This window comes from Anomaloglossus baeobatrachus, chromosome 3 (genome assembly GCF_048569485.1).
Source record: "Anomaloglossus baeobatrachus isolate aAnoBae1 chromosome 3, aAnoBae1.hap1, whole genome shotgun sequence".
Classification (NCBI taxonomy): Eukaryota; Metazoa; Chordata; class Amphibia; order Anura; family Aromobatidae; genus Anomaloglossus; species Anomaloglossus baeobatrachus.
Genome location: NC_134355.1, coordinates 81,413,575 through 81,430,521, shown reverse-complemented (window position 1 = coordinate 81,430,521; position 16,947 = coordinate 81,413,575). Strand labels below are relative to the sequence as shown.

At 42.4% G+C, this 16,947-nt stretch overlaps 1 protein-coding gene across 2 annotated transcripts in view; it reads left to right on the top strand.

Moving 5' to 3' along the window:
* Positions 1-16,947, top strand: part of MACROD2 (mono-ADP ribosylhydrolase 2) — a 2,939,506-nt gene that overhangs the window by 2,856,131 nt on the left and 66,428 nt on the right. For both annotated transcript variants that reach the window (XM_075338062.1, XM_075338061.1), the window contains exons 17-18: positions 10,141-10,200; positions 16,033-16,092. In XM_075338062.1, the coding sequence (XP_075194177.1) occupies positions 10,141-10,200; positions 16,033-16,092 (120 nt within the window). The remainder of the gene's footprint in view (positions 1-10,140; positions 10,201-16,032; positions 16,093-16,947) is intronic.

The following is a 16,947-nucleotide window of genomic DNA, read 5'->3' as shown; positions in this document are numbered from 1 at the left end:
GACCAGCGTGATCATTTATTGTGAGTTCTAGTAACAGAACACGAAGGGTACTTGCGTTTTTGACATTCCGTATTTTCACTGCTTCAAAAAAGTACAGTACAAGCAAAGTAGATGGGATTAATGGAAATCTCATGTCCACTGTGCTTCCATTTTACGCTGTATAAACTGACATGCGGGGCATTTTTCCATTCCACAGTATGTCAATTTCTCTAGCGGGTACACAAAGGGTACGTGCCCACCATCAGTATTTGCAGCGTCTTGGATGTAGCATGCTTCAGCTGTGTCCAAAACGCTGCGTTGTACAGTAAAAGCACAGTGGATGGATTTCTAGAAATCCCATGCCCGCTAGGCTTCTTTTTTCCGCAGCAAACACTGACATACGGTGCGTGTTTCCAGACCACAGCATGTCAATTGTTTGCTGCGGAATTGCATGCGTCAGCTGTAGGGAGAACACAAGCAAGAGATCGCAGCACACTGAACCCTGATCGTGGGCACAGTCAGCTGCGGTCTCCTGCGTTCTACTGCAGAGGAGACGCGCAGCCCCACAGGTCAGGACCTGCTGCGTTCTGAACGCAGCGAGTCCTGATCGTGGGCACATACCCTAAGTCTTCTTGCGCAGAATTTCCACATTGTGCTGAAATTCTGCCGAATCAAAAACTCAAAGGACACTGATTTTGACTCATATTACAGGTACAAAATATTGTAAAAATTATATAGAAATATAATAATAATGATGATACAGGAGTATTCTCAAGTCAGGATAACGTCCTGATCGCTGGGGTTTCAACCAGTTCCGAGAGGTTGCGCACTGCATTCATTTTTAATGGGACCACAGAAGATAACATAGCATTGATATTGGCAGGGATAGGCAATTACTTTTCCCGAGGGGGCCACGTGAGAGACTGTGGTTGGTGTGATGAGATCAACCAACAGGCTAAGATTAATTCTGTTCAATATCAATATTAACATATTAATTGTAATTATTTAAAATTAATTGTATCACTTAACATTGAGCAGAAATAAGTATGCTGACAATATGAGTCCACACATAGCCCTCCCATAAACCATAAGAGCCCACATACAGCTCATGGTAGTAAGAGCTCATGCAGACTCCTATGTATTAGCCTCCACACAGCCTCCTATATACAGTATGATCCCCTATATACTGTAAGAGATCCTCTACACACAGCCCTCTACATACAGTTTGAGCTTCCACATAGCCCCTCTGTATACAGTGTGAACTCCCACATAGCCCTTCTATTTAAAGTGTGAGCCCTCACAAGACTTCTTATATACAGTATGATCCTCCACATAACCCCCTATGTACAGTATCCACAACCATAGTTTCCTAATCCAGTTTGAGCCCACTGTTTCACAGCCCAAGGCGTTGGATACTTGACCAGGAATGATGGTCTGAATGCTGAGCTATTTGTGAGTAAGTTGAGTTACTTTGTACATTAGAGTACTGTGGGTATGAAATGTATGACAGTCTGTTCCAACAGGACAACATCCCAAAGCATATGTCAAGATTGGCTAAAAAATGGTTCAGTGACAATGAAGTAGAGGTGTTGGATTGGCCCCCACAGTCCCCAGACCTCAACCTAATTGAACACTTGTGGGTAGAGTTGAAGAAACAGCTGTTTACATATCAAAGTGAGTTGACCACTATGCACCAACAATGGGACCGGGTAGAAAAGCCCTGGGATCAGATTTCGGTCATGACTTGTTTGAATATGATAGAGAGCATGCCCAAAAGGATTCAGGCACTATTCAATGCCAAAGTACAAAGTACTTACAAAATTAATAAAAAATTAAAATTTAGATTTTTAGGGGCAAAACAGTAACAATGCAGTGATATGACAAGAATTTGCATGATTAAAGGGGTATTCCCATCTCCCATATCCTATTCCAATATGTAGTAGGTGTAGTAGTAGTAATAATAATAATGATAATAGCAAATACCTACAATTAGAAACGTATTATTGGTCTTCTCATTCACTATGTAGCTTACTTTATGTTCGGGGCATTGCAGGTCCTTAGGTATCCATGTTATGACCACTAGCAAGTAACTAACTATATGCGTGGTCATAACCATGGATACCCAAGGTCCTGAACATAAAGTAAGCGACATAGTGAATCAGGAGAGCTATACTACATTTGTAATTGGAGCTATCTGCTAATATTATTATTATTACACCTACTATATATTAGGATAGAATTTTGGAGATGTGAATAATCATTTAATCATATTCTAAATAGTTGGAAGTCAAATGTATGTATGAGATAGCCAAGATGATAATATATTAAATGATGGTAGTCTCACACTCAAAGCTGTAGTGGATGGTAAGACATGGAGCCTGAAAGTTAAATGCTCAAAACATTGTTACCATATTGCATATTATTGTAGCATGTTGAGCTGTAGAATATGGTGCTTTACATAATCTTACTTATGCCAAGACCCACATCCATCTTTGGAGCTCTAAAGCGGGCGTTACACGCTACGACATCGCTAGCAATTGCTAGCGATATCGAGCGTCTAAGCACCTGCCCCCCGTCGTGGATGCGATATCGTGTGATCGCTGCCACAGCGAACATTATCGCTACGGCAGCGTCACACGCACTTACCCGGTCGGCGGCATCGCTGTGACTGCCGAACAATCCCTCCCTCAAGGGGGAGGGACGTTCGGCATCACAGCGACATCACCGAGACGTCACTAAGCGGCCGGCCAATCAAAGCGGAGGGGCGGAGATGAGCGGGACATAACATCCCGCCCACCTCCTTCTTTCCGCATTGTGGCCAGCGGCAGGTAAGGAGACGTTCCTCTCTCCTGTGGTGTCACACACAGCGATGTGTGCATCGATAATCAACCATTACCGATTTTTGGTTTTGGGACCACCTCTCCATGGTGAACGATTTCACCATTTTTGAGGTCGCTTAAGGTCGCTGGTAAGTATCACACGCTGCGATATCGTTAATGACGCTGCATGTGCGTCACTAACAACGTGACCCCGACGATAAAACATTAACGATATCGTAGCGTGTAAAGCACCCTTAAGTGGCACAATGCATATCTTGGCTATACACATAATTCTCTGTTCTGCAGTAAGTGCCAACAGCCACAGTATCTATGATCATCACTGGCTTGATATCTGCTGTCCCAGTAGCCAATTTTAGCAAATCCTATTTATATGATAAAATGGTGCATGTACCCCTTTAATTAAAAGCAAGAATATACATCAACTATCCCTATTTTCAACCATTTCCAGGGGGCTACAAGAAGCAAGATTCTGTATGATAAGTTGTGGAAGCCACATCTTTTTTAAGATATGGACTACGGATGATTGAATACCGCAAATATTCGGCAATGCCCATATTCGCCGAATAGGTCGCCGCTATTCGACTATTTGCGAATATTCGATGCGCAATGTAAGTCTATGGGAAACCCAAATGGTTGCCGAATACCAACTATTCGGGCTTCCCATAGACTTACATTGCGCATCAAATATTCGCATAGCGGTGACCTATTTGTCGGATATTCGCGAAGCCAGATATTTGTGATATTCGACCATCGCTATTATGGACCCCTTTTATTTAGAACTATTATATTGCATTGCCATAATATTTTACAGCGCTTTACGGAAATGATCATTACTGTTCCCATTGGGGCTCACAATCTAAATTCCCTATCAATACGTCTTTAGAGTGTGGAAGGAAACTGGAGAACCCGGATGAAACTCTCACAAACACGGGGAGAACATACAAACTTTTTCCATATGTTGTCTTTGGAGGGATTTCAACCCAAGACCCCAGCGCTGCAAGACTGCTACCCATTGAATTTCATATGTTTTCCAGTAAAGCGTAGAACCTGACATTCCCATCTAGGCACCCCAAAGAACTTTTTATCACAAGAATTATAAAAAGAATGGCACATTGTAGGTGGGTGCTTTGTTACTCTACATTGAGACCCATGAATTACAAAGCACCATAAGTGATCCCAGGTGAAGACAAAATAATTTCATAATTTCTCTATTCTGCATCATGAGGAATCCCCCTCATCTGAAGCCAGCACGTTATTTAGATGTCTACCAGGTAGATGAGCATTGAATATAATGCTAAAATAGATTCTGAGTTTTAGATACGTTGAGCCGATCCTCCATAACGCTGGTCAGCCGTCTTTTGAGCTTTGTTTGCCTGCCGTCACAATGCTAATTGATATGATTGTGTTGGCACTCTGTATTCCGAATAACATAGTAACTACTCAGTCGATCTCTATAAAGATGTTAAGTAGAGCTGGAAATTACACAAAACCAATGAAGCAAAAGCTACAACCTTCAATCAATCCAGTTGTGTCTTATGAATTAGTGATGAGAGGGTCAAATTTGGTTTTAACATAACAAAATCTATGGCCGCATTTGCTGTTGTTTGGATATCCAGAAGACGTGGCGCTTTTAGTGACATCTATTCTGATTGCTCATGAATAAGATATCTATTAAAAGCCAACCCGTCATCAAATATTCATCCCCAAATAAAAAGGCAGACTACACTCGTGCCGGCGCTCCACTCCATCAACGGCATAATGGAGCTCTTTACATGGAGGTAGAATATGGCACGGAGCAGTTCTTGTGATTTTTAATAAATCATATTATCTCCTTTATTGATACACGTAAGCGTAATATGGCTGACAGCCGTTGCAAATTACTTTTGTGTAGTTCCTTAAACAAAGTATTATTTTTGCTTAGCAGCAGACATTCGACGTTTTCATTTAAGGACTGTCGTATTTATTATTTATGTGTCAATTTTAGAATATTCTCTGGAGCAATGGATTTTTATTTTAATGTTTCCACAGCAGATTTTATGACAATACAATTGGATGCATAAGTCTAAAATTTTACTTTCAATATTCTGTGAAATCAGCCCACAAAATGTTTACAGTCGCGGCAATGGATTGTTATCCGTCATTTTTAAACTGTATTTGATGGTTTGGGTTGATGTTATTTATCGTATGTTATGGATTAAAGGTTATGGCTTTTATACTGTTTAATTTGTATTCAGACCTTTTCTTTATGAATAATAAAGCTGTGCTCAGGCTAATTTTTTTGTAGCTTCCGGTTTAAAGGGAACCTGTCATCAGTTTTGGGGCTTATAAGCTGCGGCCACCACCAGTGGGCTCTTATATACAGCATTCTAACATGCTGTATATAAGAGCCCAGGCCGCTGTGTAGAACGTAAAAATCACTTTATAATATTTACCTAAATGGTCACTACGGTGGAGTTGGGTCATATGGTTGTCTCCATTCTCTGGTGCCAGCGCCTCCTCTTTCAGCCATCTTTGTCGTCCTTCTTCTGAAGCCGAGGTACATGACGCGTCGTACGTCATCCACACTCGCCATCATTGAGGTCCTGTGCAGGCGTACTTTGATCTGCCGTGAGAAGGGCAGATTGAAGTACTGTAGTGCGCTTGCGCGGGACCGGCGAGTGTGTATGACTTAGAACGCGTCATGCACACAAGCTTCAGAAGGAGGATGAAGATGGCTGAAAGAGGAGGCGTTGGCACCGGAAATGCCCATATGACCCAAGTCCACCGCAACAACCGTTTTCGATAAGTATTATAAAGTGATTTTTACGTTCTACACAGCGGCATGGGCTCTTAGGCTATGTGCCCACGGGACAATGTACCCACTTTGCCGCAAGTTTGTCCACAGCTGCTCACAAGAATCCGCAGTTTTCCATTGCTTGGGGATTCGAGCAATTTTGTTGCGGTAAACCTGCAGGACATATGCGGAAATATCTGCAGAAGTCCCACCCTCTATCTCCATAGTGGAAAGGCGGGACATCCGCAGATATTTCCACATAAAAAATTGACATGCAGTTACGTGCAGCTGGGGGAAATCCGCAGCATTTTCTGCAGCCGCACATACCGCAGCATTGATACAGCACTCCCCAAATCCCATAGGATCAGATGGGGAGTGTCTGTACTTGCGTAAACCTATGGATTTATCTAGAAAATCCAGATAAATCCGTGGGTTTTCCGTGGCAAAATCCACGGGTACGTTGTCCCATGGGCACATAGCCTACAGTGCCTTGTGAAAGTATTCGGCTCCCTTGAATTTTTCAACCTTTTCGAACATTTCAGGCTGCAAACATAAAGATAAACATTTTATTGTTATGGTGAAGAATCAGCAACAAGTGGGACACAATTGTGAAGTTGAATGAAATGTATTGCTTATTTTAAACTTTTTTTTAAAAATAACTGAAAATTGGGGCGTGCAATATTATTCATCCCCTTTAAGTTAATACTTTGCAGTGCTACCTTTTGCTGCGATTACAGCTGCAAGTCACTTGGGGTATGTCTCTATCAGTTTTGCACATCCAGAGAATGAAATTCTTGCCCATTCTTCCTTTGCAAATAGCTCGAGCTGAGTGAGGTTGGATGGAGAGCGTTTGTGAACAGCAGTTTTTAGCTCTTTCCACAGATTCTCGATTGGATTCAGGTCTGGACTTTGACTTGCCATTGTAACACCTGGGTACGTTTATTTGTGAACCAATCCATTGTAGATTTTGCTTTATGTTTTGGATCATTGTCTTGTTGGAAGACAAATCTCCGTCCCAGTCTCAGGTCTTTTGCAGACTCCAACAGGTTTTCTTCAAGAATGGTCCTGTATTTGGCTCCATCCATCTTCTCATCAATTTTAACCATCGTCCCTGTCCCTGCTGAAGAAAAGCAGGCCAAAACCATGATGCTGCCACCACCATGTTTGACAGTGGGTATGGAGTGTTCAGGGTGATGAGCTGTTGCTTTTACGCCAAACATATCGTTTGGCATTGTTCCCAAATAGTTTGATTTTTGGTTTCATCTGACCAAAGCACCTTCTTCCACCTGTTTGGTGTGTTTCCCAGGTTTGCTGTGGCAAACTTTAAATGACACTTTTTATGGATATCTTTGAGCAATGGCTTTCTCCTTGCCACTCTTCCATAAAGGCCAGATTTGTGCAGTGTACGACTGATTGTTATCCTATGGACAGACTCTCCCTCCTCAGCTGTAGATCTCTGCAGTTCATTCAGAGTGATCATGTGCCTCTTGGCTGCATCTCTGATCAGTCTTCTCCTTGTTTGAGTTGAAAGTTTGGATGGACGACCGGGTCTTGGTAGATTTGCAGTAGTATGATACTCCTTCCATTTCAATATGATCGCTTGGACAGTGCTCCTTGGAATGTTTAAAGTTTTGGAAATCTTTTTGTAACCAAATCCAGCTTTAAACTTCTCCACAACAGTATCACGGACCTGCCTGTTGTGTTCCTTGGTCTTCATGATGCTTTCTGTGCTTTAAACAGAACACTGACACTATCACAGAGCAGGTGTATTTATATGGAGACTTCATTACACACAGGTGTCATCTTCAGTCATTTAGGACAACATTGGAACATTCAGAGATCCTCAATAAACTTCTGGAGTGAGTTTGCTGCACTGAAAGTAAAGGGGCCGAATAATATTGCACACTCAATTTTCAGTTATTTATTTTTTAAAAAAGTTTAAAATAAGCAATACATTTTGTTCAACTTCACAATTGTGTCCCACTTGTTGTTGATTATTCACCATAACATTAAAATTTTTATCTTTATGTTTGAAGCCTGAAATGTGGGAAAAGGTTGAAAAATTCAAGGGGGCCGAATACTTTTGCAAGACCCTGTATATACAGCATGTTAGAATGCTGTATATAAGAGCCCGGTGGTGGTGGCCAAATCTGCTGACAGGTTCCATTTAATGGTCTGGATCTGACGCTGATGGACACCAGTGACACAAGAAATACTACATTGAGTCTGTCAATATCTGTTGCGGTTTTGTGCTATTCTTTTGACTAAAGGGTTATCTGGGACTTTTTCTTTCCTATGGGGCTTACTGTCAAGTAACTGCCACCTAACTCCTGGGAGATGGTTATCAATCAACATGACAGTGACACCCTGATGACAGAACAGAGTGGAAGCGAAGGAACTGCATGTTGATGTGATATCATAGGAAGTAGGAGACCAGGGCAGAACAGGCATCTATCTAAGTGATCAGTGATTAGCCCCATAGTAAAAAAAAAAAAAAAAAAATGTCCTTGTAAACCATTTAACAGCTATGGAAAACTTTGATATAGAAAAAAAATGATTTTTAACTTTTAGTGTTCACATTTTGTTAATATAACGCACTACACTAGAATAGGTAAGTATGGCACTGCAAACCAATTTGGGTGCATAGATAGGGTCTAACTAGTGTTGAGCGAGTAGATATTCGTTAAGAGTAGCGGGCGCAATGTAAATCAATGGGAAATACTCGCTAAGTAGTAAAGCTGTGCTATTCGCTACTCGCACGAAAAGTACGGCTTTCGGGTTACTCGCCACTTAGCGAGTATTTCCCAATGACTTACATTGCGCCTGCTACTTGTAACGAATATGCGAGTAGCGAACTAACCAACAGCATAGCGAGTAAGAATAGTTAACTACTCGCTAAACACTACGTTTAACCCCGTAATAATAGAAAAATACTCCAGCACTCAAAATAAAGCAAAAGTGGTTGTTTAGTGTGAACAGTTCAAACCATGTGCACTATCTGTGATGTTTTGGTCTATTAGGACCTTCTTCAAAGATGAACAGTAAGGCAAACTGTAAAAAATTCTCAGTTGTGCCGCACTGTGGGAATGCGACTGTGTCACTTTAGTGGTGAAATTTCAGTAGCTAATATATCATAAGTATTGTCCTCTTCATGTCTTCTTGTACTTTTCTGTAGAGTGGTTTTCTCCTCTCTATCCACTGCAGACATGTGTAGAACCCTTCCTCAGCCTTCATGCTGTTTCTAAGGTTTGGATTCAGACTGCCATACTAAAACGGCATGCACTCCATAAATCGAACCAGTGCATGCTGCATTTTTGTTTGTTCTTATGTTGGTGGGCACAGGCATACTGCCTATTATTGGATTGATGTAGACAGCACACAATCCAAAGGTACAGCCATCTAAATGAGACCTAACAAACAGAGAAAGTATGGGAAGATCAGAGATCTGTCAGCTTAGTAATTTTTTTTGCAGTTCACTACGCTCCATAAAGCTAAATAAAGCCAAAAAGATACTCTGCAACAGCAAAACAGTAGAAACCTTTACTGAAAAATATTTAGAAAATTGCATTTAGAAAGCAAATTAACAATTTAAAAAGTTCTGTGTGGTTAAGACTACAAATGGAGGATTTTTAAGGAATTTAATAAGTTTTTTCCCTATGTTTCCCCATTTAAAACTTACACTTCACAAACACCATCCCTACTGTCAGTCATGGTGGTGGCAGCATCATGCTGTGGGGATGCTTTTTATTCAGCAGGGACAGGGAGTGGAATAACTACAGTCCAATGGGCCCTGTTGCAAAATTGGGGCCTTTCCCCGCATGTTGGTTGGATTTGAGGGCATTTGTAGCATTCTAAATCCTCTAAAGACGTAAGTGTTGACCCCTCCCCCTTCCTTATGTAGTAATGTCCTGCATTCAGAACCTGTTGAGCTATTTATTAGGTGTAATAGCAAATACTCCTTGTAGTAGTGCTACAGGGAAACTGAACACCTACAGCCAGGTTTACCCCATAGGTTACAAAAGAGCAGAGGAGGTCTCGACGGGCTAAAATTGTCAACCGTCAAGAAATGTCTGGACAGTCTAAAAAAAATGGCTCTTTTTCGTTCCATCTGTGAAAAATATTTAAGGTGTCCATGATTTATTTATTTTTTAAGCTAAAGAAACTTATACAGATTTTTTTTTTACTATAATTCTCATTAGTTTAAATTGAATGCAGATGGTATCTTCAGATCAGAATCATGGGTTGTAGACATGTCTTTCTAATATAATCTTAGTGATTTATTATATTTTCCTATTGTGTCCTTAAAAAAATAATCTCTTTCCATGACTTTTTTTTATAAACTGTCTAGAAAAAATAAAAAGTCACGTTGGCAACCCTGCGGGGGACTTGATGAGACTTGACCATAATGGGTCATCAATGCTTGTAGCTTAGACAGGCCTGAGGAGATGCATTAACAATTGCCAATTACATTTCCTCGTGTATTAGAGTTTCTCATAAAGTTCTTTGAGATGTAAGATTTGCTATAATAGGTATTATTTTTGCTCCTAGGACAACCTGAAGGCCAATTAAACACTAATGCAGATGTTGATATGGCAGAACCATCTCAAGGTAAAGAATATATGTATTTCACTATATATAGTGACTATTAATATATATTTATTGGCATACGGAGATGTGAGGCATAGCTTCCCTTGTTACACTTTCTAATGCCGCAGTGCCGGCTTTTGATATAATGAGAGCGCCTGCCATATACACACTGATGTATGCTGCAGGCGAGGTTGAAGAGACAGGATATGTGTATTTTTCAGTCTGCTGAGGGTAGATGACTGTCAGAACAAAAAGAGACTAACTTAAAATTTAGATTGAAATTTGATGAATATACAGTCAGGGCCAGAAATATTTGGACAGTGACACAAGTTTTGTTATTTTAGCTGTTTACAAAAACATGTTCAGAAATACAATTATATATATAATATAGGCTGAAAGTGCACACTCCCAGCTGCAATATGAGAGTTTCCACATCCAAATCGGAGAAAGGGTTTAGGAATCATAGCTCTGTAATGCATAGCCTCCTCTTTTTCAAGGGACCAAAAGTATTTGGACAAGGGACTCTAAGGGCTGCAATTAACTCTGAAAGCGTCTCCCTCGTTAACCTGTAATCAATGAAGTAGTTAAAAGGTCTAGGGTTGATTACAGGTGTGTGGTTTTGCATTTGGAAGCTGTTGCTGTGACCAGACAACATGCGGTCTAAGGAACTCTCAATTGAGGTGAAACAGAACATCCTGAGGCTGAAAAAAAAGAAAAAATCCATCAGAGAGATAGCAGACATGCTTGGAGTAGCAAATTCAACAGTCGGGTACATTCTGAGAAAAAAGGAATTGACTGGTGAGCTTGGGAACTCAAAAAGGCCTGGGCGTCCACGGATGACAACAGTGGTGGATGATCGCCGCATACCTTCTTTGGTGAAGAAGAACCCGTTCACAACATCAACTGAAGTCCAGAACACTCTCAGTGAAGTAGGTGTATCTGTCTCTAAGTCAACAGTAAAGAGAAGACTCCATGAAAGTAAATACAAAGGGTTCACATCTAGATGCAAACCATTCATCAATTCCAAAAATAGACAAGCCAGAGTTAAATTTGCTGAAAAACACCTCATGAAGCCAGCTCAGTTCAGGAAAAGTATTCTATGGACAGATGAGACAAAGATCAACCTGTACCAGAATGATGGGAAGAAAAAAGTTTGGAGAAGAAAGGGAACGGCACATGATCCAAGGCACACCACATCCTCTGTAAAACATGGTGGAGGCAACGTGATAGCATGGGCATGCATGGCTTTCAATGGCACTGGGTCACTTGTGTTTATTGATGACATAACAGCAGACAAGAGTAGCCGGATGAATTCTGAAGTGTACCGGGATATACTTTCAGCGCAGATTCAGCCAAATGCCGCAAAGTTGATCGGACGGCGCTTCATAGTACAGATGGACAATGACCCCAAGCATACAGCCAAAGCTACCCAGGAGTTCATGAGTGCAAAAAAGTGGAACATTCTGCAATGGCCAAGTCAATCACCAGATCTTAACCCAATTGAGCATGCATTTCACTTGCTCAAATCCAGACTTAAGACGGAAAGACCCACAAACAAGCAAGACCTGAAGGCTGCGGCTGTAAAGGCCTGGCAAAGCATTAAAAAGGAGGAAACCCAGCGTTTGGTGATGTCCATGGGTTCCAGTCTTAAGGCATTGATTGCCTCCAAAGGATTCGCAACAAAATATTGAAAATACAAATATTTTGTTTGGGTTTGGTTTATTTGTCCAATTACTTTTGACCTCCTAAAATGTGGAGTGTTTGTAAAGAAATGTGTACAATTCCTACAATTTCTATCAGATATTTTTGTTCAAACCTTCAAATTAAACATTACAATCTGCACTTGAATTCTGTTGTAGAGGTTTCATTTCAAATCCAATGTGGTGGCATGCAGAGCCCAACTCGCGAAAATTGTGGCACTGTCCAAATATTTCTGGACCTAACTGTAAGTATAGATATAAATATTGGTGATGTCATTAATGCCAAGAATGCCGAATGGGCGGCAAGGCATATGTGCCGCCCCTGCAGCAGATCGAACCGCTCGGACCCAGGGGTGGTGATTACTCATGGCTCGAGGTTCTCCGGACCCGGGGGCTAGGGGCCACACTCAAATGGAAAAGGGAGTATTTACAGGGCATTTGGTATAGTTTGTGATGCCACCCATGGTGTACGGTAATTGGGAGTACCGCAGCTGACGTTGGGAGTCCCTGGGGTGTTGGAGTGGGGCAGCAAGATGACGTTACCCTCCACGGGTAGGGGTAGGCCCCAGGACTCTGGATGGTGATGCGGGGACGCAGTGCAGGGCTCAGCCGGGTACTCACTCAGCAATGAAGCAGATGCTGATAAGAGGTTAAACCAAGTCTCTGACAGCCGTTGCCTCTCGAGGGGAGCTCGTCCAGGTCCCGTCCCCTGCAGCACTGCCGGTGGTCCATAACCTGCCTCCTGGCACAAAAATTTAGATTGTCCGTTGTGGCCCGGTAGCTTGGAGCTTTCCGGGCCCCTCTCCCCACTATGGCTAAGTGAAAGAGCCTGCACTCAGGAGCTCACACTTGGGATTTCAGTGGGCCACTTGCTAGGAAAGCCCTATCCCCCTCGTTGCGCTAGTGCCCCCAATCTCTGAGCTGGGTCGGAACAGTCCATAAAGGCCCCGTCCTCCGCAGGTTAATTGCCGGGTCACCTGAAGCTTCTCCCCGAACTAAGATCTGTGTACCCCGACGTGCCTTTGGTCCCGGACCGGTGATAGAACCAGGCTGCTGACCGTCCTTCTTGATGGATTCCAGGCACCTAGCCTCAATCCCCTGCGACCGGGGGTCTGACTCCTCTAGGTCCAGACCACAGTCTGCAACCTAGTTTACTTCTCCCCTGGGAGCTTCAACTTCCAGCTTCCTCAGAGCTCCTCACAGCTCGAGGGCTACCACTGAACTGAACTTGACACCTCCCACCTCCCTGTCTGACCCCTAGGTGGGCGGCCCTATTCCTGCTTAAGCAGCCCACTGGTGTGCCTGACAGGTGTGGTGCAAAGTGTATCTAGGATTTGTGAATGCTGGTGGAGGCAGTACTGCAGGATAGAGACCTAGAACCATGGGGGTTTGAGACCTGCACGGGAAGGGCAGATTGTGCAGAACCCTGTGACGACACGAATAGTCCAGGGCGTCACCCATGAAGTACAATGTGTCACGAAAAAACAGTCTACGGATTACTGTAATATTAAGCGTTCCACATAAAGCGACATTGGTCAGAATTGTAAATTTTGGCCTGGTCAGGAAGGTGAAAACAGGCTCAGGTCTGAAAGGGTTAAATTGTGTTTCCTCTTTGATCACCGCATAATTATGAGTCAAACTTACCTGGCTGAGATAATGTAGCCAGATAATGTAGCCAATGCCAGTTGCACGTGGATCAGCTGTTAGGTTCTTTTTAAGGGTTCGGTTCCACTTGCGTTTTGCACGGACGAGTGCAATCCAATAACACATCAGACTGCACTCGCACCAGTGCAAAACTATGGGGCAGTGTCCATCTGCGATTGATTTCTCATGCCATAGCGGCATGCAGAATGAATCGCAGCATGCTGTGTTTGGCAGAGAGTCTCGGCTCACGCACCCCCAGTCTATTGGAGCGCGTGAAACATTGCACTGCACTCGCATGTAATCAGAGTGCAGTGCGATATACAAAGAGACAGGCCGCAGAAGAGATGGGGAGAAAGTGCTCCCTCCTTTTTCTCCACACCTGTGATACGATACGATGCAAGATCGCATCATAGTCACATGACCCTCGGCTAACGCTCTCGCATCGGAAGCTATGCGCAAGTGGAATCGAGGCCTACATTGGAGCTTAGATATCACATGGATGTCTGTCTGTTTTCTTTCTATCTGCAGGAACAAAATCCAGCTTCCACCACACTTTCATGCTTTCTTTTAATGCATCCATTAAAATCCAGCCAAAAAAATACAGCCCTGGCATATTTCGAAGCTTTTTAGGCCCTATATTGGATGCACTGCATTTTTTTGTCTAGCGGTAGCAGATGGATTTTGTACCTTTAAATGTCTGCACTGCTACCTCACACTTCTGTGTCCTCCTAATTGTACGTGGTGAGCTGGACTTTTGTTTTGTTTTTGTTTTATTATTTGTTTTCATTTATTTTTCTGTGATTTTTTTTTTCCTTAATGTTTCCTTGGCACACTGACTATAGTTCCAGATATGCATTAACTGTGAGAGCAGTAAGGATAGGTGTGTTTTCCTTTAATAGGTTCCAATGGGTGAATGTGATGGATAAGGTGGTCTCCTAGTCTTCACTTGTTGTGTATATTAGTACCCGTTACAACTGATACTGATAATTCAGTGTTTAATTAAATTGTTTTCTGTTTTTTACTTTAAAGTATTTTCCATTACTTTTAAGATCATGGTTATATTATTGTATTATATTGGAGGATAAATTGGGATATCTAGGTTGTGGCATGTGGCGGATTACCCTTTACTTAGTCTTTCTTAGGCTTCTTTCACACATCACTGAAAAACACACATATTTCACTGACGTGTTGAAGGTTCGTATGGCCCTCCGTGTGCCGTGATTTTGGCACACGCGTTCTCCGTGTGCTATCACGGATAGCACACGGAGAGCAGGAACTTTTTACTCACCTATCCCCAGCACTGCTGTCTCCGGTCGCTGCTGTCTCCCACACTGGGAATATGCATGAGCATAATGAGCAGGTCTGGAAGTAAGAGACAGCAGGGCTGGAGACAGATGAGTATAGAAATTAATTTTATTTCACATACACGTGTTTTCTTCGGTGTGTTTCACACGGATCCACCACTGTGTGGTCCATGTGACATCAGTCGTGCCGGAGAAAAACGGACTTGTATCCATGCGGAACACACGATCACACATGTGCGCCATACATACACACAGTCCCTGAGAAATCACTGATGTGTACGCAGACCCTCTAATTTTAATGGGTCTGCATATGTCCGTGATTCTGGTATGTATAAAAACGGCAATGTACGTTCCGGAATCACTGACGTGTGAAGGGGACCTTAGAGTTATCAGTCCAGGTTTGCTTCATTACAAAGTTTTTTTTATTCTCCTTAAGGACAGTACAGAGAAATTCCCCTATAATTAGAATGAATGTGTAAATGGTGAAAGTCCCAGCAGCATGATTGAGCTGTAAGTCCTGCAGACATTGACTACAGTATTATGGGGCGTTTACCTTTGATGTTTTTATAGCATTACATGAGTGTTGATAGGTAAATCTATACTGATCTTCACCTCCTCGGTCATTTAATAGCCTGTTTATACAAGCAGAACACTCTTCAGAGCGATCTGTAATAGATGATACATGGCGTGTAGGCTAACATGGTTCTCGGCAGCACAATTCCGGATGATGAGCTGCTGAGAACAATGATCTTTTCTGCAGCAAAAAAGATAATTTCACTCAATAAACAATCGCTTGGCTTATTTTTCAGTTGATCGGCAGCCATCGGCAGTTATCACGATGTAGTGTTCACGATTACCGTGCAGTGTAAATGGACCTTTGGTGTACCATCTACCAAATACTGGCCAAATTGGTGCAAATTTTTAATTTATGATCAGGCTTAAAATTGGACCGTTTGTGGCACGCTGCGTGGGAATGCAAAGTAGTTTCTAAAAATTTTTGTAATATCTACTTAGGATAATGCAATCCTCCATTTTTAGCCTAGAAGTAGCATCAAACTCCAGCTATTCTAGTGTGGTTGATGCAGCTAGGTTTATATACCAAGAACGAGATGTCATATTGCTTATGAGTAGCATTACTTAAAAGCACCTGATTACAGATACTAATTTGGGAGGTTTCCAAGTATAACAATTTTTCACTTTTACAGACCAAGAAGTTTCAATGGATGACAATAGAAATGATGAAGAAATGAACATTGAATCTCAAGGTATTCAACATGAAAGGAAATTTTACAATATAACATTTTAATGGTTGGATTCCTGTATATAAATCACTTGACCACATATGGAAATTGTATTATGATCACCCCATAATAACTAGAGCATGGGTCCCAACCCTCCCCCCCCCCCCATTTCTCTTTAGTCCTGTAATCGTCTCATATCTGTCTATAAGGCGCTTGAGTTTGCGTCAGGAATCCCACTGCTCATCTAGACATCATGGTTCATACTCAGATCATCAGTGACGGATGTGTGAAACCAGCCATCCGCAGGGGGATGCAGCATCTGTGCCCACGATCAGTGTTCTGGTCATGGCAAATTTTTGCTGTGTTCTCCTGGCAGTAACACTCATGTCTCTGCAAGCATAATTTGACGTGCTGCAGCTGAGAAAACCACACCGCAGATCAGTTTACACTGTGGAAAAAAGAAGCACAATGGGCATGGGATTTTTATCAATAGCATCCACTGTGCTTGTACTGTACCATGCAGATCGTGGGCACGTACCCTTATTGAATGACCATGGTTCCAAGTACAGACCACAATGGATCAGTGGTGGGTCTGCTGTCCTGAAATCGGCAGTCTCACATCTGTCTATGAGGCTCTTGAGTTTGGGTCAGGAATCCCAACACTGGTCCTGACATTGTTGTTCATACTCGGATCATCAGTGATGGATGTGGGAAACCAGCCTTAGGGTACGTGCCCATGATACAGACTCGCTGCATTCGTGATTTCTGTTGAGGACACGTGAGTGTTCTCCACAGGGTGGTGTAGCATCTGTGCCCAAGATCAGAGTTCTGGTCGCATTGGGTTTTCGCTGTGTTCTCCTGGTGAGAACACTCACGTCA